The sequence below is a fragment of the Denticeps clupeoides genome, chromosome 5 (assembly GCF_900700375.1).
Source record: "Denticeps clupeoides chromosome 5, fDenClu1.1, whole genome shotgun sequence".
Classification (NCBI taxonomy): Eukaryota; Metazoa; Chordata; class Actinopteri; order Clupeiformes; family Denticipitidae; genus Denticeps; species Denticeps clupeoides.
In genome coordinates, this window is record NC_041711.1 from 1,328,710 (window position 1) to 1,353,669 (window position 24,960).

At 50.0% G+C, this 24,960-nt stretch overlaps 3 protein-coding genes across 3 annotated transcripts in view; all 3 read left to right on the forward strand.

The window, feature by feature from the left end:
* The window catches only part of cyp21a2 (cytochrome P450, family 21, subfamily A, polypeptide 2), an 11,859-nt gene extending 9,864 nt beyond the window's left edge, over positions 1-1,995 (forward strand). The window contains exons 11-12 of the mRNA XM_028981270.1: positions 1,496-1,599; positions 1,673-1,995. Coding sequence (XP_028837103.1) covers positions 1,496-1,599; positions 1,673-1,911 — 343 coding nt within the window. The 3' untranslated portion in view covers positions 1,912-1,995. The remainder of the gene's footprint in view (positions 1-1,495; positions 1,600-1,672) is intronic.
* A 4,958-nt stretch (positions 1,996-6,953) lies between these two features.
* On the forward strand, positions 6,954-11,565 carry LOC114790104 (protein tyrosine phosphatase type IVA 3). The gene is made up of 6 exons (XM_028979847.1): positions 6,954-7,086; positions 7,638-8,067; positions 8,146-8,238; positions 9,887-10,017; positions 10,450-10,524; positions 11,060-11,565. Exons 2-6 carry the CDS (start codon positions 7,972-7,974, stop codon positions 11,175-11,177), a joined length of 513 nt encoding a protein of 170 aa, XP_028835680.1. The 5' UTR covers positions 6,954-7,086; positions 7,638-7,971; the 3' UTR covers positions 11,178-11,565.
* Positions 11,566-14,293: 2,728 nt separating this feature from the next.
* On the forward strand, positions 14,294-24,873 carry LOC114790285 (casein kinase II subunit alpha-like). Its single transcript, XM_028980215.1, has 14 exons — positions 14,294-14,716; positions 19,900-20,100; positions 20,180-20,305; positions 20,375-20,486; positions 20,563-20,664; positions 21,405-21,455; positions 21,547-21,606; positions 23,171-23,254; positions 23,341-23,451; positions 23,526-23,627; positions 23,716-23,816; positions 23,900-24,048; positions 24,127-24,216; positions 24,625-24,873. The coding sequence occupies exons 3-14, from the start codon at positions 20,205-20,207 to the stop codon at positions 24,735-24,737; spliced, it is 1,176 nt and encodes a 391-aa protein (XP_028836048.1). The 5' UTR covers positions 14,294-14,716; positions 19,900-20,100; positions 20,180-20,204; the 3' UTR covers positions 24,738-24,873.
* Positions 24,874-24,960: the final 87 nt, after the last annotated feature.

Below are 24,960 nucleotides of genomic sequence, written 5' to 3' on the forward strand. Positions count from 1 at the left end.
GCAGGTACCACACACACACACACACACACACACACACACACACACACAAAGCAGTCCGAGACAGCAGGTACCACACACACACACACACACACACACAAAGCAGTCCGAGACAGCAGGTACCACACACACACACACACACACAAAGCAGTCCGAGACAGCAGGTACCACACACACACACACACACACACACAAAGCAGTCCCGAGACAGCAGGTACCACACACACACACACACACACACACAAAGCAGTCCGAGACAGCAGGTACCACACACACACACACACACACAACACACAAAGCAGTCCGAGACAGCAGGTACCACACACACACACACACACACACACACACAAAGCAGTCCGAGACAGCAGGTACCACACACACACACACCACACACAAAAAGCAGTCCGAGACAGCAGGTACCAAACACACACACACACCACACACAAAAAGCAGTCCGAGACAGCGGTACCACACCACAACACACACACAAAGCAGTCCGGACAGCAGGTACCACACAACAAACACACCACACACAAAGCAGTCCGAGACAGCAGGTACCACCCACACACACAACACACAAAGCAGTCAAGACAGCAGGTACCACCACACACAGCACACACACACAACACAGCAGGTACCACACCACACACACACAAAGCAGTTCCGAGACAGCAGGTACCACACACCACACACACACACACAAAGCAGTCCGAGACAGCAGGTACCAACCACAAACACACACACAAAGCAGTCCGAGACCAGCAGGTCCCACACAAACACACACACACACCAAACACACAAAGCAGTCCGAGACAGCAGTTACCACACACCCCACACACACACACACACAAAAGCAGTCTGAGACAGCAGTACCCACACACACACACACACAAAAAGCAGTCCGAGACAGCAGGTACCACACACACACACACACAAAAAGCAGTCCGAGACAGCAGGTACCACACACACACAAAGCAGTCCGAGACAGCAAGTACCACACACACACACAAAGCCGTCCGAGACAGCAGGTACCGCACACACACACACACACAAACACACACACACACAAAGCAGTCCGAGACAGCAAGTACCACACAAACACACACACACACACACACAAAGCAGTCCGAGACAGCAGGTACCGCACACACACACACACACAAAGCAGTCCGAGACAGCAGGTACCGCACACACACACACACACAAAGCAGTCCGAGACAGCAGGTACCGCACACACACACACACACAAAGCAGTCCGAGACAGCAGGTACCGCACACACACACACACACACACACACACACACACACACAAAGCAGTCTGAGACAGCAGGTACCCACACACACACACACACCACACACACACAAAGCAGTCCGAGACAGCAGGTACCACACACACACACACACACACACAAAGCAGTCTGAGACAGCAGGTACCACACACACCTCCAGGACAGTGGACCATGTGTATCTAAACTGTCTCTATATATGATGTGTCCAGTATTGCAGGATATTTTATACCAAAGGACTCTGTGATCATTCCTAACCTGTTCGGGGCCCATCATGACCCCGCGGTTTGGACCGACCCGTACAAGTTCAGACCCGGTACGGCTCCAAAGTGCATTCAACACACTCGAATCTGAGCTCCGGCCTTGACCAGCCTTGTACTTGTACTCAGAACGCTTCCTGGAGGAGGGCGGGGCTTCTCTGAGCATGCTATTGCCCTTCAGCGCCGGCGCCCGCTTGTGTCTGGGAGAGTCTGTAGCCAAGATGGAGCTGTTCCTCTTCACCGCCTACCTGCTACGGGACTTCCAGCTCCTTGTACCTGAAGACACGTCCCTTCCTGACCTGAAGGGCAAAGCCACAGTGGTCTTGAAGGCCACACCCTTCAGAGTCGTTGCACGGCCACGCCCGTAAAAATAATATACTGATGGTGTGATGAAAGACTAACAGGCCCTTCTCTGCGTTAACTGTAGTTGAATAAATACAGTAATTCCCTACATTCCCACACGTGAGAACTGGGGGGACAGATGCATTTACAAACAAATCTATCGACTTATTATATTGATTATGTCAAACAACTCTGATTTTGTTGTAATTGTAAATTGTGTTGTAACTGTGTGAGCACAATAAAATGATTAGGCTGCTAATTTCTGCTACTGTGCACAAACAATTAACTGGTCGCTTTTTAAATACTATTGTCCGTATAATCAGCAAAATACATTCATTCATCAATGTATTAATTAAATTCGGCTGTCGGGCCACAACGCATGACGCTGGAGCGCTGCTCTAGCGCTTCATCACCTATAGGGGGCGATATGGCGCCAGAAAACAAGCCAGTTGCCGCAGAGGAAGCGACGTGTTGCCAGATTTGCACCGTCGGAAGTGTGTTTTTCTTCTGTTTTCTTTCATTTGTATAACCTTGGTTTTGAGGAGTTCTTATCCTGTATCAGAATAAAATACGATTGCCGTGTAAGATGCCACGCTCTCTGTAAACCATGCCATGCTTTTTAAACAGACGCGACATCGAAAAATTAAGGCATTGCGTCAGTTCATCGTTTCTAGAAAAATATTTAAGAAGAGTTAAGTAGCTGCACTGCTTAAGGATTTGTCGTGGTTGCTCCTTCGAAATTAGGGAACGCATGGCTGCTCATTTTCAAGGATCCGGCATCGTATAATATTCGTTACTCTCGCGACACCTGGCAACAGTACCGCTCCTGTTCTCGCGAGACTTCGGACGCACTGCCGAGTTTGTTCACATTTGCGCCTTGTTTTGCAGAAGTGAAGTGGCAAATTAATTTCATTAAAAAATGATGAACGATTCCATCACAGCCGTTTCCAGCGTTCTGCTGTCCGCGTCCGCCCTTTCCACGGCCAAGCAGCTCTATAAGGTGCCCGTCCACCCCGGATCGATGTAAGTCTGTCTGACCCTTGACCTCCTGATCCTGCTGAATTCTCGCGTCTTCCGTTTTCAGGAGCACAGAGCCCCGTCTGCAGGCTTCTTCCTGCTGGCCACTGCAGCTGCCCTGTCTGCCCTGTCGTCACACCTGACCCTGACCCTGACCCTGGTGCAGGCTGACCTGCAGTGGGCAGCAGAGGTGTTGGGCCCCGCCCTGGTGTCCTTCGGCTTCCTCTGGCTGAGTGAAGATCGCTGCACGGCCTACGTGCTCCTGATTGGCTGCATGCTTCTCCCCGCGCTCTCTGATTGGCTGTCTCCGGAGGGCGTGGTGGTCATGTCGCGGTGCCTGGCCGTGTCGGCGCTCTCCTGCTCTCTCACCGTCTGCCTGTTTGCTGGTGACGTGGTGGGGGTGATGGGCTCCCTGGCCCTCAGCCTGCCTGCCCTGGTGGCCAGTCCTGCTGCGGGGCTTCTGAGGAGCTTCATGAACGTCGGCCTGATCATCGGCTGCTTTTCCATCAGGACCGCTCTTCACAAATACCTGCAGGAGGTCCAGAGCCTGGACTGACCCGAGAATTTGCTCTGTCTGTACACTGTGCATATAAAGTCTTCTCATGATCGCTGACGCTTCAGTTATTTTGGTCACCAGACCTGTCCTCCTCTGAAATAAATACATCAAGCGGAGATCATTTTCCCCCCATTACACGTAACCGGCCTGGATTGTCATTTCTAGCCTCCACGGAGGCGCGACATGGCGTCTCAGTCACTAACAACAAACACGTGACCCACGCAGAAGGTCACCGAATTCCCCGCCTTGATGCTTGTGCTGGTTTAACATGTGACCATAAATGATGTCAGTCATGCCTACAGGCCTTTAAATAATTACTCAAAGTCTTCCTCCTCTCCAACATGCAACCAGCTTGCAAGCAGTCGCTTCGCATTTCTAGTTGGATATTTCTGATGACGCGGATGCTTCGTTGCTCTACGTTTCCAGTGGTCTCTCTGATGACATGCTGCACACTTTTGGTCGAGACGGGGGTGGGAGTCTCTTTGTCGTCGTCATTTTTAGATTGGGAAGCTCTCCTGACCTCTTATGTTTTAATTTGCCCCCACCCCCACCTGCAGAGTGCACCATGGTTTGCCCCCTCCCCTACTAGCCGACAGAATGGAATCTCCCTGTTATACACTCACTGTGACTCAGCCGTCCGACTCCGCCCACTTTTTTATGGAAAATGGGAGCGGCAAGGCAACAGTTCGTGGACACATGTGCATTGTGGGTAATCAGTGGAAGAACCACTCCTGGCTTCTTCCAGCCTGGTGCTCTTCGATGCTCCTCTCTCTCCAGAGTCTGTCCCCCCTCCTCACTCACAGCTTTTACTCTGCTTTTTCTAGTTTTTTTTTATTTGACTTTTGTTCCTGATGTGTTGTAATAAAGGTGTTCTCTCTCTCTCTCTCTCTTCCACTCTCTCACCCTCACTCTCTCTGCCCCTCTTTGTCTCTCTTTCTCTCCTTTCCTTGTTCGTTGACTGAAGAAAATGTTCCTCTCTCCTCCCTACCTGTGTGATGTGAGCAGCCATGTGAGTCCCCAGTGGCAGGGTTAAAGGTCATGTTTGTTGTGGACACGGACGCAGCCAGCCGGACCGGCCCACGGTCCCAGTCCTATTGACCTTGCCCATGTGCTGATTCTCGCTGTCCGTCTGTCCATCCCTGGGACATGACGAGAGGACGCACTTCCTGTGGCTGAGATCTGTCGGGCCTGGACCACCGAGGTCAACCTCAGCGGCGTGTCTGGGGTCGGAGGTCGTCCTGACTGGGCTTTTTTGGATGGTGGACCACTCTGATCCCTGACACCAACCCTCATCTTCCTCTGACCTTGGAGACGTGAAGTTGATGGTGTGGTGATGGTATCAACACACCCTTGTGGAGGAGTAAACAGTGGGTGGCGAGGTCACATTTGTTCTGCTGGAGGCTTCCTGCTCCAGATCGATGCTGGACCGAACATCACAGGCTTGTAAATGTGGCCCAGTTTTATACGCTGGACGAGCTTAAACACAGTAATGGACGACACCAAGTCCGAGAAAAAGAAACTTGTATGCCATCATCCTACCGTAAATGACATATAGTGGGACATATAAATGTATTGTATGGAGATCGCCGATGAATACGTTCTAGAAAATAAAAGCATTTCCGTTCTTTTCTCTGCTGATCAGGATCGTGTCGTCTGTAGACCACGTTGTGTTTTGGGGAACCTGATCCATGTTAATTGAAGTAACACGTGTCGCGTAGGTTGTGTAACGCGTCTTCACCGCGCCAAATGCCACAGGGCTCCTGGGTGTCGAGTGTCGTTTTTTTATCGGCGTGACCTTCATCTTCCTCGGAGAGGTGCAGCAGGCGTGGTCTCCAACAGGTCCGGGCCTGGACGACCCAGCGCGTTTCTCACCGCGATGGTATCGTTCGTGGAGGAGGTTTTCCGGTCCTTCACCGGTACCGGATATTTAAAGCCCCAGCAGGTGCTCGTGTGGGGTTTTATTTATCACAGCCAGCAGCTGTGGGTGATAAGTTTAGCTCCCAGGTGGCGGTGAAAGTCCCGTCTCGGAGCTCCTCCACCAGAACAATGGAGTCCACCTGTCGCCAGCAGGTTCCTTACAGGAAACGTTCCGCTCTCATACAACATGTTTCTCTGCCGGAAACCATCCCAGTGGATGTTTCTGTTGTTCTGGTGTGGAACGTTTCGAATGTGGTGCAGTCCACACTGGCACCGCGTGGCACCTTTCCTGTCTGGTCACCTGACCATTCCACATGGAGCTGGTCAGTACAGAAGCAATGAAGATTTCTCACAAAGTCATGACTGTCCAATGGACTGTAAACTTGTGGATCATTGTGGACTTTAGAAAATCACATCCCACTCTCATCATGAACACTTCAGAAGGACACCAAGTTCCTGGGTGTGCACATCACCGAGGAACTCACTTGGAAAGTCAACAACACCTCATTTGATCAAGAAAACTCAACAATGACAATGTTTCCTGCAGAGGGTAAAACCGGCGAGGTTCTCCCCACCCGTCCTCACCATATTCTGCAGAGGAACCTTCGCATTCCTTCACATCCTTCACATCGTTCAGATGGACATGACACACTCCTCTTACAGTGGTGGTGGTGGGCAGTGGTGGCCTAGCGGTTAAGGAAGCGGCCCCGTAATCAGAATTCGAATCCAGATCCGCCAAGGTGCCACTGAGGTGCCACTGAGCAAAGCACTGTGCCCACACACTGCTCCCCGGGCGCCTGTCATGGCCGCCCACTGCTCACCAAGGGTGATGGTTAAATGCAGAGGACACATTTCACTGTGCGCACCATGTGCTGTGCTGTTGTGAATCACAGTGACAATCATTTCACTTCACATGGAAATGTCACACTTTTGCTCTCCAGAAGAAGGGGAGCATCGTACAGGACCATTCTGGTTTGCCTATATTATGGGTCGGTCCAGAATGTCCTTTGTCATGTTTTGTGTTATTTGTCTTTTTGTACATTGTGTACTTGTCTCTCTGTGTACTTGTATATGGTGAGATGACAATAAAGTCGACTTTGACCTGAGGTTGTCAGTTGTGGGCGTTCGGTTTGGGGTCGTGACCCCAGTGTTTTCTCCTCTCGCTTCTTGTCAGGCCGGTTTGCTCTGGTTGCCACCGCTGCAGGCCGTCACCTCGGGGCCACGCCCTGGCGGGATGTTGTTTGCAGGTGCCCGTCTGCGTCACGCCTCCTGCTTCTGTCCCGTGTGTAATCCTCCGCGGTCGGTGCCAGGGCTGCTGGGAAGGTGTCATGTGTTCATCTCCTGAAGTGCTGTGTTCAGAGCAGCAGTGGGGAAGCTTTGTTTGTGTTGTTGTTGTTGTTGTTGTTGTTGTTGTTGTTGATGCAGCTCGTGCTCCGCGGGACACGCCCAGGTCGGATTTAGACGTCGCTGGAGGTCGGGAAAGGCCGAAAACGGGCGCCAATTTACAGAGGAACACACTTCCGCACGGTGGACACGGCCAGGCCCCGCCCACCGCGCGGTCCCGCCCTCCGATTGGCTACTCGGTTTAATCCCCGACGTCTATTTTTGCGCGGTGGGCGGGGCCTCGCGTAAGAGCATTAGGGCTGCGTGCGAGTGTTTGTCGCCGTCGCACGGACACAGTCGGAGCTCCGCGGTCCGAGCCGGGCAGAAGGTGAGCCGCCTCTCGCTCTTTTCCGGGTCTTTTACCGTGGTTCTGTACTGGGGTTAATCTGGACGCGGTTCAGAAACTTCTTAACTTCACGGCATTTACCAGACGCCCTTATCCAGAGCGACTTACAGTCAGTAGTTACAGGGACAGTCCCCCCCTGTGACAGTGTCTTGCTCAGGGACATGATGGTAGTAAGTGGGGTTCGAACTTCTGGTTCATAGGCGAGTGTGTTACCCACTAGGCTACTGCCACCCTTCTGCTGGCCTGTCTCTGTCTCTGGACCGGGACACTGACCAATCAGAACACCCCTAGAAATTGTCTTTCTACATCTGTGATTTAACAGGCAAATGAGGATCGCTTGAGAACCAGACTGTGTGTGTGTGTGTGTGTGTCCCACTTACTACCATCGTGTCCCTGAGCTAGACACTTAACCCTGAGTCTCCAGGTGGGGAACTACTGGCTGTAAGTCACTCTGGATAAGGGCGTCTGGTAAACGCTGTAAATGTGTGTCCGTCTGTCCTCAACATTTGTCCCCTTTTCGCCCCATCCCGCAGATCGTCCCTCCGGCTGCTTGCCTGTTGATGGAGTTCTTTCAGGGCAGTGGTGATTACTGCCACGCCCAACACGCTTAGGCCTTCGCTGCAATGCTGGCCTCAGACCCCTAAACAGCCCAAGGAACGTCCGTCCGCCACGCCCGCCCGCTTTACTGATGGGTTAGGACATCCCTGAGACTCACTGTGGACACGCAACTGCGCTGGACTGTGTGTGTGTGTGTGTGTGTGTGTGTGTGTGTGTGTGTGTGTGTGTTTGAGCTGTGTGAGGTGTGTGTCGGGTCGGGCCACATCGGGCCCCTGTTTCTTCTGAGCGCAGCACGCCAGCGTGACCAGGATGAACCGACCGGCCCCCGTGGAGCTGTGCTACAGGAACATGCGCTTCCTGATCACACACAACCCCACCAACGCCACGCTCAGCTCCTTCATAGAGGTGACACACACACACACACACGTGCTGGTGTAAATCTGTAAAACGGAAAATAAACTGTCGTTATATGTGTGTGCGCAGGACCTGAAGAAGTATGGCGCAACGACAGTGGTACGCGTGTGTGAGGTGACCTATGACAAAACGCCATTGGAAGAGGACGGGATCACGGTCCTGGTGAGCAACTTCCTGTTCCTGCCCTTGTGGGCGGGGCATGTTGCTGACAACAGCATTTACAGTGTCAACTGTCATGCTGCACTGATCACATGACCTGCATTTTCATGGAGGACAAGGCTGTATGAAGCCACGCGCCGGACGTGTGTAAGCTAGGTTTGGGGCGGCGGTGGCCTAGCGGTTAAGGAGGCGGCCCCGTAATCACAAGGTTGCCGGTTCAAATCCCGATCCACCAAGGTGACACTGAGCAAAGCACCGTCCCCACACACTGCTCTCCGGGCGCCTGTCATGGGGCCCACTGCTCACCAAGGGTGACGGGTTAAATGCAGAGCTGCTGTGTATCACGACGACAGTCGCTTCACATTCACTAGGTCGCAATGCTGTTGCCATGGCAACGCTTTGTGACCTGGGCTTCCCAGGCTGCTGTGGTTTCCTCACCCAGACTTCTTCTCTGGAACTCTTTTGATGTTGTCATAGCGGGACATGTTGGGGGGGGGGTGCAGACACCACATGAGTTTAATTACACACCGGAGCGTTCACTTGTTACCACGGCAACCGGAGAAAGTCCTAACACACACTCATATAGTCACACACAAGGACCGAAGGTAAACGTGCTTGTTCAGCGATTCTTCTTCTTATCCCCGACTGAAGAAGCGGCCATCTTGACCTCCTCGGATCTACAGAGCTTGTTGGCGCTGCCCATCCTCACTTTGCATTTATCAGTTAGATGGCGGCACGTGACACGTCCTGTTGGTGGTCAGGTGATTTCTTGGTTCGGGGTGGAGGGGGATGGTTGGTGGGGAACAGGTGCGGCCTCGCCGAACGATTAGCTTGCTGTTCCCGTCTCAGACGGGAGGGGCTTTAACCTCTTAGAGGATTTGAATGTTATTTTTAGAGGCGCCCAGTGGAGCCGGGACTGCTTCTAGAGGTTCTCCGTGTCGTGCTGTGCTCAGGAGAACGTTTTTATAGAATCTGCCTCCAAATCGCTAGGAATCCCGACAGAACCTCCACTAGAGGCAGGTGGTCTTCACTGGTCTCCCGATTCGAGTCGATGACGATTATTGATGCATCACGATCAACGAAACGAGACTGAAGATTCCCTCTTCACGGGGTCTCTGATCCCAATCGACTCTCCTTGGTTGTCCCTGGCTGGTGGGACAACTTGTCCTGCTCCATTCGACCAGTCGAGACTACCACCACCTTTAAGAAGCAGCTGAAAACCCACTTGTTCAAAAAGTATTTCAGACGAATATAACACACACACACACACACACACACATACACACAAAATATTCGTCCGGTTAACAATTCCCAGCATGTTCTATTCCAGACAAATTATTCCTTATCAGGACTCTTAGTTTTTCAACTCAATATCTATAGAAAAAGAATGAGAATTGCTGGTGTCTTCCTCTTGTAAGTCGCTTTGGATAAAGTAAAGTAAAGTAAAGTGAAGTATGATGCATCCCATCGGTTTTTGTACGTTACATCGCCGGTGAGAGGGGAGTCAAGGCCTCGTTTACACGGACGTCTGAACCAGACGCTTCTCTGGTTTCTTCTGTAATGGAGAAGTTGTGAGTGTTCCGCCTCTTCGGGGCGTGTCGTTCGGAGCCGGGATGACCCTTGTGTTTTGTGCCCTTCTGCCCCTCCCCAGGACTGGCCGTTCGATGATGGCGCCGCCCCTCCCTCTGAGATCGTGGAGGACTGGCTCACCCTGCTGCGCTGTAAATTCGGCGAGGAGCCCGGCAGCTGCGTGGCCGTCCACTGCGTCGCCGGGCTTGGCCGGTAAGTGCTTCCTGGCCACGCCCTCCCATTCGGATCGCAGCGAACCCTTCTGCCTTTTGGGCAAATACTCCGGGGATCACTTCACCCTTGTTTACTACTAGTTCCTGATCCGATTTAACCCGGGGGGAGGAGCCAAAAATGGCATCATGCAAAACGTTGATTCATCGCCATTACTCTCGTTCTCACTCGCACCCCAGACACTGGGGACACATGTGACGGTGTATGTCTCGGTTCTGGGAAAATGCGTCAGGAAGGACATTCGTCTTTGTGTGAACAGACCAGTTGGTCCACTGTGGCGAAGCCTAACTGGAGCAGCAAGATAATTTTCATACACGCGCTCCATTATTAGCATTATAGAAACCAATTCACGTTTCTCATCAGTCCACCGTAATCTGTGTGTGTGTGTGTGTGTGTGTGTGTGTGTGTGTGTAGAGCTCCGGTTCTCGTTGCTCTGGCACTGATCGAGAGTGGCATGAAGTACGAGGACGCCATCCAGTTCATACGACAGTAAGTGTGGCGGATCCGGGGCCCGCGATTTGTGGTGCTAGAGGGCGGGTGGAACGGGTACATGGCGGGTACATAGCTGCATGTTTGTGGTTAAAATAAACGTGTCTGAACGGCTTCTGCCCTGCTTAGTTGGAAAAGTCGGCACATTTGCTTCTTGTGCTTGTGAATGTGGTAAGAATATTTGGGATAAGATAAGATAAACCTTTATTAGTCCCACAAGTGGGAAATTGCACTTGTCACGGCAGAAAGTGGACAGAAGCAGAAGGTAAAGGCATGTTGAAATGAATGCAGCCCAGAACGTGATTGATTATGTCATATTGACGTTGCTTGGCGGTTATCTGGTTAGAAAGTAATGCCGGTAGTGACTGTGGCGGCCATATTGATATTGATGGGGCTCCTCGTGGTTCGTCTCTAATCGAATCGAACCTCTAAAGAACACGAGCCCACGAGTCCTTATTTATGGAAACAGCCTGATGGACGGTCAGGGTGCGGTACAACGTCAGCGCCATGACGACTGTGTTTACCCCGCAAACAGGAAACGGCGAGGCGCCATCAACAGCAAGCAGCTGACCTACCTGGAGAAGTACCGACCCAAGCAGAGGCTGCGCTTCAAAGACGCACATCACCCCAAGAACAAATGCTGCGTCGCGTGACTGCGCAAGGGACGGCCTGTCGAAGACCGACACGCTCTACACCTGCCGGGGGCGGGGCGACCCCCGCCGTAGAACGAATGGCGTCTGCAGGAATGGGCCCGCCGTCACGCCAGACGCTGTTTCTGGCATCTGCTGCCTCGAACCCCCAGGCGCTGCAGAGGTGATGGACGTGGAGGACACTCAGGAGGACTGTTTGAGGACCGTGTTTCCGGGCCACGTCCTGGTGGAGCTGCCTGCTTTTTTTTTTTACTGTCGGACCCCCGAGTTTAGAACGCTACATCACTAGCTGCTGCTTGTACGGGTCGAGTGATCACACAGCAGGGGTGGCGGTTTATTCTCAGAACGATGTGTTGTGTTGATGGAATAAAAATGGATTTTAGTCCCTCTGGCTCGGTTTTTCATGTCCCTTTTTACTCTGTTTTGAACTTTTTTGAAGATAAGAGCAGCATGAAAAGTACACTTTATGAAAATCTAAATATGCATGAGGGTGGAAGTTGCCTAGTGGGTAACGCACTCGCCTATGGACCACTTACTACCATCGTGTCCCTGAGCAGGACACTGAACCCTGAGTGTCTCCAGGGGGGGACTGTCCCTGTCACTACTGATTGTAAGTCGCTCTGGATAAGGGCGTCTGGTAAATGCTGTAAATGGAAATGTATGACAAATATAAATGTGCAGAGTGGATTTATATACACGTATTATGGTGTATTGGTTGTGTGTTGTAATCTGACAGAAGTTGGAAGGAAGGACCTTCACATCACGGTTTGAGGAACCTGCCACTGAAGGAGCTGCTCGGTGCTGTCAGGGTCTCCTGCACGGGGTGGGAGATGTTCTCCAACAGGGATGACAGGCCTCAGCCGCCATTCTCCTGTCATGTTTGTGCGCGTGTTAAGAACATTGTGTACAGTTGTGCCCAAAGGTTTTGAGAATTACACAAATGCTGGTTTACACAAAGTTTGCTGTTTATAATACTGTGTTTTTAGTGGTATTCAGTTGTTTGTTGTCAATGACATCAAGTTTATGCAAAGAGTCAAAATCTGCAGCGTTGGACTCGGCAACTCGCCCTGACAGGCTGTCAATCAACTTCTGGGCCAAATCCTGACTGATGGCGACCCGTTCCTTCATAATCAGTGCTTGGATTTACCCCCAGTCCTCAGCAGTCCAGTCTGCCCTGGACGGTTTTTGGACGCTGTACGTGCAGATGCCTTCACACCTGCCATTCCTGAGCAAGCTCTGCACTGGTCTGCAGAGTTTGAACTTTCTTTTGGGGATGGGGGGGTTAAGTATGGGTGGTAGTAGCCTAGTGCGGGGGGGCGGTGGTGGCCTAGCGGTTAAGGCCCCATAATCAGAAGGTTGCTGGTTCGAATCCCGAGCTGCTGAGGTGCCACAGAGCAAAAGCACACTGCTCCCTGGGTGCCTGTCATGGCTGCCCACTGCTCACTAGGAGTGATGGGTTAAATGCAGAGGACAAATTTCACTGTGTGCCATATGTGCTGTGCTGCTGTGTATCACAAGTGACAATCACTTCACTTTCTAGTGGGTAACACACTCGCCTATGGACCAGAAGTCCCAGGTTCAAACCTCACTTACTACCATCGTGTCCCTGAGCAAGACACTGAACCCTGAGTGTCTCCAGGGGGGGACTGTCCCTGTAACTACTGATTGTAAGTCACTCTGGAAAAGGACGTCTGATAAATGCTGTAAATGTAAATGTAAAGTTAATTTTCTTGACAAAGAGGGACTTTGTAATTCATCTGATCACTCTTCATAACATTCTGGAGTAAACTCAAATTGCCATAATATGCCATAAGCGGATGCGACAAACTTGTGAAAACGTCGCTAGAGTAAATGTTTGTTACGTTGTGTGGTGTGTTGTTTGTAACATTGTATAGTGTGGATGTTTGTTACGTTGTGTAGTGTGTTGTTTGTAACGTTGCGTGGTGGAAGGTGTGTTGTTTGTTACGTTGTGTAGTGTGGATGTTTGTTATGTTGTGTGGTGTGTTGTTTGTAACGTTGTGTAGTGTGTTGATTGTTGCGTTGTGTAGTGTGGAAGTTTGTTATGTTGTGTGGTGTGTTGTTTGTAATGTTGTGTGGTGTGTTGTTTGTATTATTGTGTAGTGTGTTGTTTGTAACGTTGTGTGGTGTGTTGTTTGTAACGTTGTGTAGTGTGTTGTTTGTAATGTTGTGTGGTGTGTTGTTTGTAACGTTGTGTAGTGTGGACGTTTGTTATGTTGTGTGGTGTGTTGTTTGTAACGTTGTGTAGTGTTTTGTTTGTATTATTGTGTAGTGTGGATGTTTTATGTTGTGTGGTGTGTTGTTTGTAACGTTGCGTGGTGTGGATGTTTGTAACGTTGTGTGGTGTGTTGTTTGTATTATTGTGTAGTGTGTTGTTTGTAACGTTGTGTGGTGTGTTGTTTGTAATGTTGTGTGGTGTGTTGTTTGTAACGTTGTGTAGTGTGTTGTTTGTAACGTTGTGTAGTGTGTTGTTTGTTACGTTGTGTAGTGTGGATGTTTGTTATGTTGTGTGGTGTATTGTTTGTCACGTTGTGTAGTGTGTTGTTTGTAACGTTGCGTGGTGTGGATGTTTGTAACGTTGTGTGGTGTGTTGTTTGTATTATTGTGTAGTGTGTTGTTTGTAATGTTGTGTGGTGTGTTGTTTGTAATGTTGTGTGGTGTGTTGTTTGTAACGTTGTGTGGTGTGTTGTTTGTATTATTGTGTAGTGTGTTGTTTGTAACGTTGTGTAGTGTGTTGTTTGTAACGTTGTGTGGTGTGTTGTTTGTAACGTTGTGTAGTGTGGATGTTTGTTATGTTGTGTGGTGTGTTGTTTGTAACGTTGTGTAGTGTTTTGTTTGTCTTATTGTGTAGTGTGGATGTTTTATGTTGTGTGGTGTGTTGTTTGTAACGTTGTGTGGTGTGTTGTTTGTATTATTGTGTAGTGTGGATGTTTGTTATGTTGTGTGGTGTGTTGTTTGTAACGTTGTGTAGTGTGTTGTTTGTATTATTGTGTAGTGTGGATGTTTTATGTTGTGTGGTGTGTTGTTTGTAACGTTGTGTGGTGTGTTGTTTGTATTATTGTATAGTGTGTTGTTTGTAACGTTGTGTGGTGTGTTGTTTGTAACGTTGTGTAGTGTGTTGCTTGTATTATTGTATAGTGTGTTGTTTGTAACGTTGTGTGGTGTGTTGTTTGTAACGTTGTGTAGTGTGTTGTTTGTTACGTTGTGTAGTGTGCGGATTTGCTCCAAGTTGCACCACGAACGCGGCCACCAGGGGGCGCCGAGGTCACCGGAACCGCCCGCCGGCTTCAGGCGCCATGTTGGCTCACCAGGTCCATCCGCGTCCAGCAGCAGGGCGGCCGTGACGCGCCTCTCCTCGCTGTTCCTCCGCTTCCACACGCAGCTGGAGACGGCGCCGAGGTGCCGGGCCCTGTGAGAGTCCCCCCGCCGCTCTGCCGCTGCCTCGCCCCTTTCCACCCGCGAGTCGCGGTCCCTCCGGTCCGAGTCGCTGCGGCCTGCAGCCGGAGCCGAAACAGAGCGGACCGGTGAGTTGATCTGGATTTTTTTTCTATTGCTAATTAGTTCGTATTAAAGCCAGGCCACATTTCCGACCCTTTATAACCGCGGAACCCCCGGAACGTCTCCTCACATCCGTGTGTGTGCGGTTCTATGTGGAGTTCTGCAGGCTGCTGGGTTCCCGTCAGTCAATTCATGGTGCAATAACAACAAAAAGTCCATTTTAATCCACTTTCAGCCTGATGCTATGCTGAAGGCACCAGAACCCACCTGGTCGGTTCTATGTGGGGTTCTGCAGGCAGAATTGGTAGCTGCTGGGTTCCTGTCAGTCAATTCATGGTGCAATAACAACAAAAAAAGTAAATTTACATTTACAGCATTTCCATTTACATTATTTACCAGACGCCCTTATCCAGAGCGACTTACAGTCAGTAGTTACAGGGACAGTCCCCCCCTGGAGACACTCGGGGTTAAGTGTCCTGCTCAGGGACACGATGGTAGTAAGTGCGATTTGAACCTGGGTCTTCTGGTTCACAGTGTGTTACCCGCTAGGCCACTACCTCCCACTTTCACCCTGATGTTCTGCTGAAGATACCAGAACCTACCTGGTCGGTTCTATGTGGGGTTCTGCAAGCTAAATTGGTAGCTGCTGGGTTCCTGTCAGTCAATTCATGGTGCCATAACAACAAAAAGTCCATTTTAATCCACTTTCAGGCTGATGTTCTGCTGAAGGTACCAGAACCCACCTGGCCGGTTCTATGTGGGGTTCTGCAAGCTAAATTGGTAGCTGCTGGGTTCCTGTCAGTCAATTCATGGTGCCATAACAACAAAAAGTCCATTTTAATCCACTTTCAGGCTGATGTTCTGCTGAAGGTACCAGAACCCACCTGGCCGGTTCTATGTGGGGTTCTGCCGGCTGCTGGGTTCCCGTCGGTCAATTCATGGTGCAATTACAACAAAAAAGTCAGTTTTAACCCATTTTCAGCCTGATGTTCCGCTGGAAGCTACCAGAACCCATCTGGTCGGTTCTATGTGGGGTTCTGCATGCTGCTGGGTTCCCGTTGGTCATGGTGCCATAACAACAAAAAGTCCATTTTAATCCACTTTCAGGCTGATGTTCTGCTGAAGGTACCAGAACCCACCTGGCCGGTTCTATGTGGGGTTCTGCAGGCAGAATTGGTAGCTGCTGGGTTCCTGTCAGTCAATTCATGGTGCCATAACAACAAAAAGTCCATTTTAATCCACTTTCAGGCTGATGTTCTGCTGAAGGTACCAGAACCCACCTGGCCGGTTCTATGTGGGGTTCTGCAAGCTAAATTGGTAGCTGCTGGGTTCCTGTCAGTCAATTCATGGTGCCATAACAACAAAAAGTCCATTTTAATCCACTTTCAGGCTGATGTTCTGCTGAAGGTACCAGAACCCACCTGGCCGGTTCTATGTGGGGTTCTGCCGGCTGCTGGGTTCCCGTCGGTCAATTCATGGTGCAATTACAACAAAAAAGTCAGTTTTAACCCATTTTCAGCCTGATGTTCCGCTGAAGCTACCAGAACCCATCTGGTCGGTTCTATGTGGGGTTCTGCATGCTGCTGGGTTCCCGTTGGTCATGGTGCCATAACAACAAAAAGTCCATTTTAATCCACTTTCAGGCTGATGTTCTGCTGAAGGTACCAGAACCCACCTGGCCGGTTCTATGTGGGGTTCTGCAAGCTAAATTGGTAGCTGCTGGGTTCCTGTCAGTCAATTCATGGTGCCATAACAACAAAAAGTCCATTTTAATCCACTTTCAGGCTGATGTTCTGCTGAAGGTACCAGAACCCACCTGGCCGGTTCTATGTGGGGTTCTGCCGGCTGCTGGGTTCCCGTCGGTCAATTCATGGTGCAATTACAACAAAAAAGTCAGTTTTAACCCATTTTCAGCCTGATGTTCCGCTGAAGCTACCAGAACCCATCTGGTCGGTTCTATGTGGGGTTCTGCATGCTGCTGGGTTCCCGTTGGTCATGGTGCCATAACAACAAAAAGTCCATTTTAATCCACTTTCAGGCTGATGTTCTGCTGAAGGTACCAGAACCCACCTGGTCGGTTCTATGTGGGGTTCTGCAGGCAGAATTGGTAGCTGCTGGGTTCCTGTCAGTCAATTCATGGTGCCATAACAACAAAAAGTCCATTTTAATCCACTTTCAGGCTGATGTTCTGCTGAAGGTACCAGAACCCACCTGGCCGGTTCTATGTGGGGTTCTGCCGGCTGCTGGGTTCCCGTCAGTCAATTCATGGTGCAATTACAACAAAAAAGTCAGTTTTAACCCATTTTCAGCCTGATGTTCCGCTGAAGCTACCAGAACCCATCTGGTCGGTTCTATGTGGGGTTCTGCATGCTGCTGGGTTCCCGTTGGTCATGGTGCCATAACAACAAAAAGTCCATTTTAATCCACTTTCAGGCTGATGTTCTGCTGAAGGTACCAGAACCCACCTGGCCGGTTCTATGTGGGGTTCTGCAGGCTGCTGGGTTCCCGTCAGTCAATTCATGGTGCAATAACAACAAAAAGTCCATTTTAATCCACTTTCAGCCTGATGTTATGCTGAAGGTACCAGAACCCACCTGGTCGGTTCTATGTGGGGTTCTGCAGGCAGAATTGGTAGCTGCTGGGTTCCTGTCAGTCAATTCATGGTGCAATAACAACAAAAAAAGTAAATTTACATTTACAGCATTTACATTTACATTATTTACCAGACGTCCTTATCCAGAGCGACTTACAGTCAGTAGTTACAGGGACAGTCCCCCCCTGGAGACACTCGGGGTTAAGTGTCTTGCTCAGGGACACGATGGTAGTAAGTGCGATTTGAACCTGGGTCTTCTGGTTCACAGTGTGTTACCCGCTAGGCCACTACCTCCCACTTTCACCCTGATGTTCTGCTGAAGATACCAGAACCTACCTGGTCGGTTCTATGTGGGGTTCTGCAAGCTAAATTGGTAGCTGCTGGGTTCCTGTCAGTCAATTCATGGTGCCATAACAACAAAAAGTCCATTTTAATCCACTTTCAGGCTGATGTTCTGCTGAAGGTACCAGAACCCACCTGGCCGGTTCTATGTGGGGTTCTGCCGGCTGCTGGGTTCCCGTCGGTCAATTCATGGTGCAATTACAACAAAAAAGTCAGTTTTAACCCATTTTCAGCCTGATGTTCCGCTGAAGCTACCAGAACCCATCTGGTCGGTTCTATGTGGGGTTCTGCATGCTGCTGGGTTCCCGTTGGTCATGGTGCCATAACAACAAAAAGTCCATTTTAATCCACTTTCAGGCTGATGTTCTGCTGAAGGTACCAGAACCCACCTGGCCGGTTCTATGTGGGGTTCTGCAGGCAGAATTGGTAGCTGCTGGGTTCCTGTCAGTCAATTCATGGTGCCATAACAACAAAAAGTCCATTTTAATCCACTTTCAGGCTGATGTTCTGCTGAAGGTACCAGAACCCACCTGGCCGGTTCTATGTGGGGTTCTGCAAGCTAAATTGGTAGCTGCTGGGTTCCTGTCAGTCAATTCATGGTGCCATAACAACAAAAAGTCCATTTTAATCCACTTTCAGGCTGATGTTCTGCTGAAGGTACCAGAACCCACCTGGCCGGTTCTATGTGGGGTTCTGCCGGCTGCTGGGTTCCCGTCGGTCAATTCATGGTGCAATTACAACAAAAAAGTCAGTTTTAACCCATTTTCAGCCTGATGTTCCGCTGAAGCTACCAGAACCCATCTGGTCGGTTCTATGTGGGGTTCTGCATGCTGCTGGGTTCCCGTTGGTCATGGTGCCATAACAACAAAAAGTCCATTTTAATCCACTTTCAGGCTGATGTTCTGCTGAAGGTACCAGAACCCACCTGGCCGGTTCTATGTGGGGTTCTGCAAGCTAAATTGGTAGCTGCTGGGTTCCTGTCAGTCAATTCATGGTGCCATAACAACAAAAAGTCCATTTTAATCCACTTTCAGGCTGATGTTCTGCTGAAGGTACCAGAACCCACCTGGCCGGTTCTATGTGGGGTTCTGCCGGCTGCTGGGTTCCCGTCGGTCAATTCATGGTGCAATTACAACAAAAAAGTCAGTTTTAACCCATTTTCAGCCTGATGTTCCGCTGAAGCTACCAGAACCCATCTGGTCGGTTCTATGTGGGGTTCTGCATGCTGCTGGGTTCCCGTTGGTCATGGTGCCATAACAACAAAAAGTCCATTTTAATCCACTTTCAGGCTGATGTTCTGCTGAAGGTACCAGAACCCACCTGGTCGGTTCTATGTGGGGTTCTGCAGGCAGAATTGGTAGCTGCTGGGTTCCTGTCAGTCAATTCATGGTGCCATAACAACAAAAAGTCCATTTTAATCCACTTTCAGGCTGATGTTCTGCTGAAGGTACCAGAACCCACCTGGCCGGTTCTATGTGGGGTTCTGCCGGCTGCTGGGTTCCCGTCAGTCAATTCATGGTGCAATTACAACAAAAAAGTCAGTTTTAACCCATTTTCAGCCTGATGTTCCGCTGAAGCTACCAGAACCCATCTGGTCGGTTCTATGTGGGGTTCTGCATGCTGCTGGGTTCCCGTTGGTCATGGTGCCATAACAACAAAAAGTCCATTTTAATCCACTTTCAGGCTGATGTTCTGCTGAAGGTACCAGAACCCACCTGGCCGGTTCTATGTGGGGTTCTGCCGGCTGCTGGGTTCCCGTCGGTCAATTCATGGTGCAATTACAACAAAAAAGTCAGTTTTAACCCATTTTCAGCCTGATGTTCCGCTGAAGCTACCAGAACCCATCTGGTCGGTTCTATGTGGGGTTCTGCATGCTGCTGGGTTCCCGTTGGTCAATTCATGGTGCAATATCAACAGAAAAAAAGTCCATTTTAATCCACTTTCAGCCTGATGTTCTGCTGAAGGTACCAGAACCCACCTGGCCAGTTCTATGCGGGGTTCTGCCGGCTGCTGGGTTCCCGTCGGTCAATTCATGGTGCAATTACAACAAAAAAGTCAGTTTTAACCTATTTTCAGCCTGATGTTCCGCTGAAGCTACCAGAACCCATCTGGTCGGTTCTATGTGGGGTTCTGCATGCTGCTGGGTTCCCGTCGGTCATGGTGCCATAACAACAAAAAAAGTCAGTTTTAACCCACTTTCACCCTGATGTTCAGATGAAGGTACCAGAACCCATCTGGCCAGTTCCATGTTCCTCACCTGCTGTGTTCCTGCAGGGTACCGAGGGACACCGAGTGATGACGTCCTCCTGCCTCGGGTTGGGGTTCTAGTCCGCTGGATGTCCTGCGTATCGGCCCGGCCCTGGTGTGCGTTTCTGCGTTCCTCAAGGTTCCACCTCTGTTCTCCGCACCCACAGCTTATGCTCTTCTACAAAGCCGCGTTCCACCTGCCACCCGTGTTCAGAGGGAACCTCCAAGGTAGCTGCTGCCCGGTCAGGGGGTCGGGTCTCGGGTTCTAACCGGGGTAGAATTCAGCCGTGAACGCTCTGTCTTGCAGGTGCTCCTGAGATCTTTAGCAGAAGATGTCCGGCCCAGTGCCCAGCCGCTCCCGCGTTTATCCGGACGTGAACACGCTGCGACCGCGGGAATACTGGGACTACGAGTCCCACGTGGTGGAGTGGGGGTAAGAGGCGTTCTGCTCGGTTCCTGTCCATGCGCGGCCGGCGTGTGATGTTTCTCGCATGTTCTGTAGGAATCAGGATGACTATCAGCTGGTTCGGAAACTCGGCCGCGGGAAATACAGCGAGGTGTTCGAAGCAATCAACATCACGAACAACGAGAAGGTGGTGGTCAAGATCCTGAAGGTGAGTCGGACGTGGAACCTCGGTTCTAATCCCACGTCCAGCAGGAAAAAACTTCTTCCTGTCTATTTGTTTGCAGCCGGTGAAGAAGAAGAAGATCAAGCGTGAGATAAAGATCCTGGAGAACCTGCGAGGAGGTCCTAACATCATCTCCCTTCTGGACATTGTGAAGGATCCAGTGGTGAGTTACAATCAGTAGTTACAGTCCCCCCCTGGAGACACTCAGGGTTAAGTGTCTTGCTCAGGGACACGATGGTAGTAAGTGGGGTTTGAACCCGGGTCTTCTGGTTCATAGGTGAGTGTGTTACCCGCTAGGCTACTAACACCCTCATAACATGACATTATCATTGATTATAAAGTGTATTATTATCAAGAGGGTGGTAGTAGCCTTGTGGGATGTTCCTGGTCTGTAGGGGTCTGGACCTGCCAGACACTGGTCTGCACAGGCTGCCCATGTTGCCGGTTCTGAGCACACCGCGCACCACTGATGGTTTTTGGGGTGCTGTGTTGCCTAGTGGGTCTGATCCAGATGCCCCCGGGCGGCTTTCGTGGCTACTCAATGCCCGCTAAGGCTGATGGTGTTGACCATCACGTCACATTCAGAATTACGAGGCTCCAGATTGCAATGCTGTGGAGAAACGTTCAGAACTTCTGATGCTTCGCCTTGTTTCGTACTTCCTGGTTCCTGATACTACATGAGACTCCTTAAGAGGTTTAGTGGGCTCCATGACCGGATGAGTCTGGGTTGATTTAGTGGCAAATGGAAGATCATCTCAATAATAGTTATGTAGTGCTAATGATCTATAAATATGCATTTTTGTATATGTGTGTTGGTGTGTAAAATATCAGCAAGAATATCGACTCTGTGGTGCTGAGTGTTAATGTTTTTTTTTTCCTCTGTCTCTGGTTCGTGTTGATCAGTCTCGAACCCCTGCGCTGGCTTTTGAACATGTCAACAACACAGACTTCAAGGTAAACGGCCACGCCCAACCTTCTGCTCCGCCCTCCCCTTATGGTCCGGCTTTTTCTGCTCAACTAAACTCTCATTTGTTTCTCTGTATAGCAACTGTACCAGACGCTGTCAGACTACGACATCCGGTTCTACATGTACGAGATCTTGAAGGCAAGTCACAGGTCATACAGTGCACGACCAGACTTAACCCAGAATTCATTGCACAGGATTTTAAGAACGTTGGCTGCATGTTCCTTCAGGGTAAAATAAAAAATGTTGAGCTTTATTGTCAGTTCAGCTACATACAGGTTGGGCCATTTATATGATCCAACTTAATAAAATGGGAAATGGGGTTGGTGACATTTTATAAGTGGTCAGAAACTGGTGGTCAGAAAGCACACCATTGTTTTTCTTGTGAAATTACCAATAAATTTGATGGGTCACATGACCCTATTCCTATTGAAAAAACAAAAGTTAGATGACCGACTTCAAAATGGCCACTATGGTCACCACCCATCTTGAAATGTTTGCCCCCTCACACATGAAAGTGAAAGTGAAAAAAAGTGAAAGTGAAGTGATTGTCACACGTGATACACGGCAGCACAGCACACAGTGAAATTTGTCCTCTGCATTTAACCCATCACCCTGAGTGAGCAGTGGGCAGCCATGACAAACACCCGGGGAGCAGTGTGTGGGGACGGTGCTTTGCTCAGTGGCACCTCAGTGGTACCTTGGCAGATCGGGATTCGAACCGGCAACCTTCTGATTACGGGGCCACTTCCTTAACCGCTAGGCCACCGCTGCCCACCATACTAATGTGCCACAAACAGGACGTTAATATCACCAACCATTCCCATTTTTTAATTATCCATATAAATGGCCCACCCTGTACATGTTCGACAGTACATAGTGGAACAAAGCGGTGTTTTTCTGGAACCCGGTGCTACGTGGAACATTTAAACATACTGACATAAAGTGCATGTGAGCCACAGACAAACTGGGCTACGTCAAGGGGTAAATATCTATTGAGGACGGATCTTCTTAGATGTCCTCACTCTCTGCGGTGCAGTTCCAGACGATGATTCGTTTGGTCAAATGTGGTCAATAGTCCCTCCGTAGAAGGTGGATGGAGAATGTGCTCTGGGAGACGTATTTTACGATGTGCAGAGCCACAAAGGTCAGACTGCATCCTCCACAGGATCTGGCCCTGAATTGAGGCCGACCCACTGTGGTAATTATTCGGTCGCAATTAGTGACCCAGTTGATCATCGCAGCGCTCCAGAATTTAAACACGATCACGCGTGCAACAAATCGGGCAGTGAAAGTGATGCTGAGCATGATTTAGTTCTCCTCTGATGCCTCTCTGTTTGATGCTTCCTATTATGAGAGAGCCCATGAAATTTGGCTTTAAATGTTAATGAAACGTTGAGCTTATATCGGACTATATCATCAATTTGAGAAAATATATTGTGGTATAAATGTGTTGGGTCTGATAAATTCCATAAATGTAAATTATGTAAAGTGATGTCCGTGTGCGACTACGACCTCCACTCCTGTAGATGGCGCTGTACAGCCGGGTACTTTGAGTTACTGCTTTTTTACATTTTCAGTGAACTGTACAAAATATGTACAGTATCACAATACATTGAGATACATACATTATTGTGAGATCCTTGCAAAAACGCACCCCTAGTCAATATATATGACCTAGTTTGTGTCTGCTTGTCTCCTTAAGGCCCTGGACTACTGCCACAGCATGGGCATCATGCACCGTGATGTCAAACCGCACAACGTCATGATCGACCACGAACACAGAAAGGTACTGCACACCGCCCCCGGCTCCTCCCCTCGCCTTTATTCTGATTGGTTGGTTTTTTAAACAAAGACTCTGTTGCCTTCCTGAAGTTGCGCCTGATCGACTGGGGCCTGGCCGAGTTCTACCATCCCAACCAGGAGTACAACGTCCGCGTGGCGTCCAGGTACTTCAAGGGTCCGGAGCTTCTGGTGGACTATCAGGTGAGGAAGGTTCGGTGCACTTCTGAATTTTTCCCCCTTGCAACGTGCATAACAGACACGTTTTTTGTAAATAGATGTATGACTACAGTCTGGACATGTGGAGTCTGGGCTGCATGTTGGCCAGTATGATTTTCCGGAAGGAGCCTTTTTTCCACGGCCATGACAACTATGATCAGGTGGGACATGCTGCACAGTGCAGCAACTTTTGGAGATATTTTTTAAATATATATGTATATTTTATATATATATGATTCCTATCTGCAGCTTGTTCGCATTGCCAAAGTTTTGGGCACTGAGGACCTGTATGACTACATCGACAAATACAACATTGAGCTGGACCCGCGCTTCAACGACATCCTGGGCAGGTAGGAGTTGTGCTCGTCACGGCCTTCTGTGGGTCCTGCTGAGCCGGACGTTCTCCTGACGTTCTCCGTTCGTTTCTCTTCAGACACTCCCGGAAGCGATGGGAGCGCTTCGTGCACAGCGAGAACCAGCACCTGGTCAGCAATGAGGCTCTGGACTTCCTGGACAAACTGCTGCGCTACGACCACCAGGCCCGGCTGACCGCCAGAGAGGCCATGGACCACGCCTACTTCTGTACGGTGACCCCTGCCCTTTCGCGTGCGAAGCGACGAGTCCAGATTTGACTTGCTGATCTTCGTTTTGTGTGTGCAGTCCCCATCGTGAAGGACCAGGCGCGAGGAGCTCCCACAGCCACGCTGCCTCCCAACTCCACCGCGGTCAGCTCATCCAGCATCATGGCCGGTCAGTGTTTCTCAAGTAGCGGAGCGATGCCACGGAGAGTAGGCTGGTTTTTTTTTTTTTTAATATACGAACAACGAACAAACTGCCAGAGGTAATGAGACAAACGCAAGTCTCTCAGTAGATAAGACGTGGAAATATGATGAAAATTGATAGAAACCGAACGAGAATTGCTGGCGTCCTCCTCTTGTAAGTCGCTTTGGATAAAAGTCAAGTAAAGTAAAAGTAAAGTAAAGAAGCGCTTGGCTTCATTGTGACCACAGTGGCAGACAAGGGAAGACCGCTGAGGGTGCCATCTATACATTAATAATAATATATTACAGTAGTAATAATAATAATGACAGTAATAGTTATCGTCATGTGGCATCTTTAAAGGTAACACCGTAAAAAAGGCGTTTCTGTCGTCCGCAGGTATCACATCCATCCCCTGTACGGCTCAGCCCACCGCCGCCGGCTCTCCCGTCATCTCCGCCCCCAACGCCCTGGCCCCGCAGGTCCCCGCGGCGGCCGGAGCGCAGCCCTGATCGGACCCCGTCCTGGTCCCGTCGGCCCTGGGTTCTCCCAGCGGGGGCTCCGTGCCGGAGCTCAGCTGCGGGTGTTGCTCTCAGAGACTGAAGTGTGTAGAGCAGCACGACTCAATAAAGTGTGTTTTATAACAGCGACACGGGTTGGTTGAATTGTGTTGGTTCCGTATGCCCCGCCCACTGTCTGGCGGGGTCTTCTGGCGACCGGAAGCCTTCTGTGTAC

Coding starts and splice junctions, on each gene's coding strand:
- LOC114790104 (XM_028979847.1), top strand. CDS start 7,972: ATGAACCGACCGGCCCCCGTGGAGCTGTGCTACAGGAACATGCGCTTC. Junction 8,239..9,886: donor AGGACGGGATCACGGTCCTG/GTGAGCAACTTC, acceptor GCCCCTCCCCAG/GACTGGCCGTTCGATGATGG. Junction 10,018..10,449: donor TGCGTCGCCGGGCTTGGCCG/GTAAGTGCTTCC, acceptor GTGTGTGTGTAG/AGCTCCGGTTCTCGTTGCTC.
- LOC114790285 (XM_028980215.1), top strand. CDS start 20,205: ATGTCCGGCCCAGTGCCCAGCCGCTCCCGCGTTTATCCGGACGTGAAC. Junction 20,487..20,562: donor TGGTGGTCAAGATCCTGAAG/GTGAGTCGGACG, acceptor ATTTGTTTGCAG/CCGGTGAAGAAGAAGAAGAT. Junction 21,456..21,546: donor TCAACAACACAGACTTCAAG/GTAAACGGCCAC, acceptor TTCTCTGTATAG/CAACTGTACCAGACGCTGTC.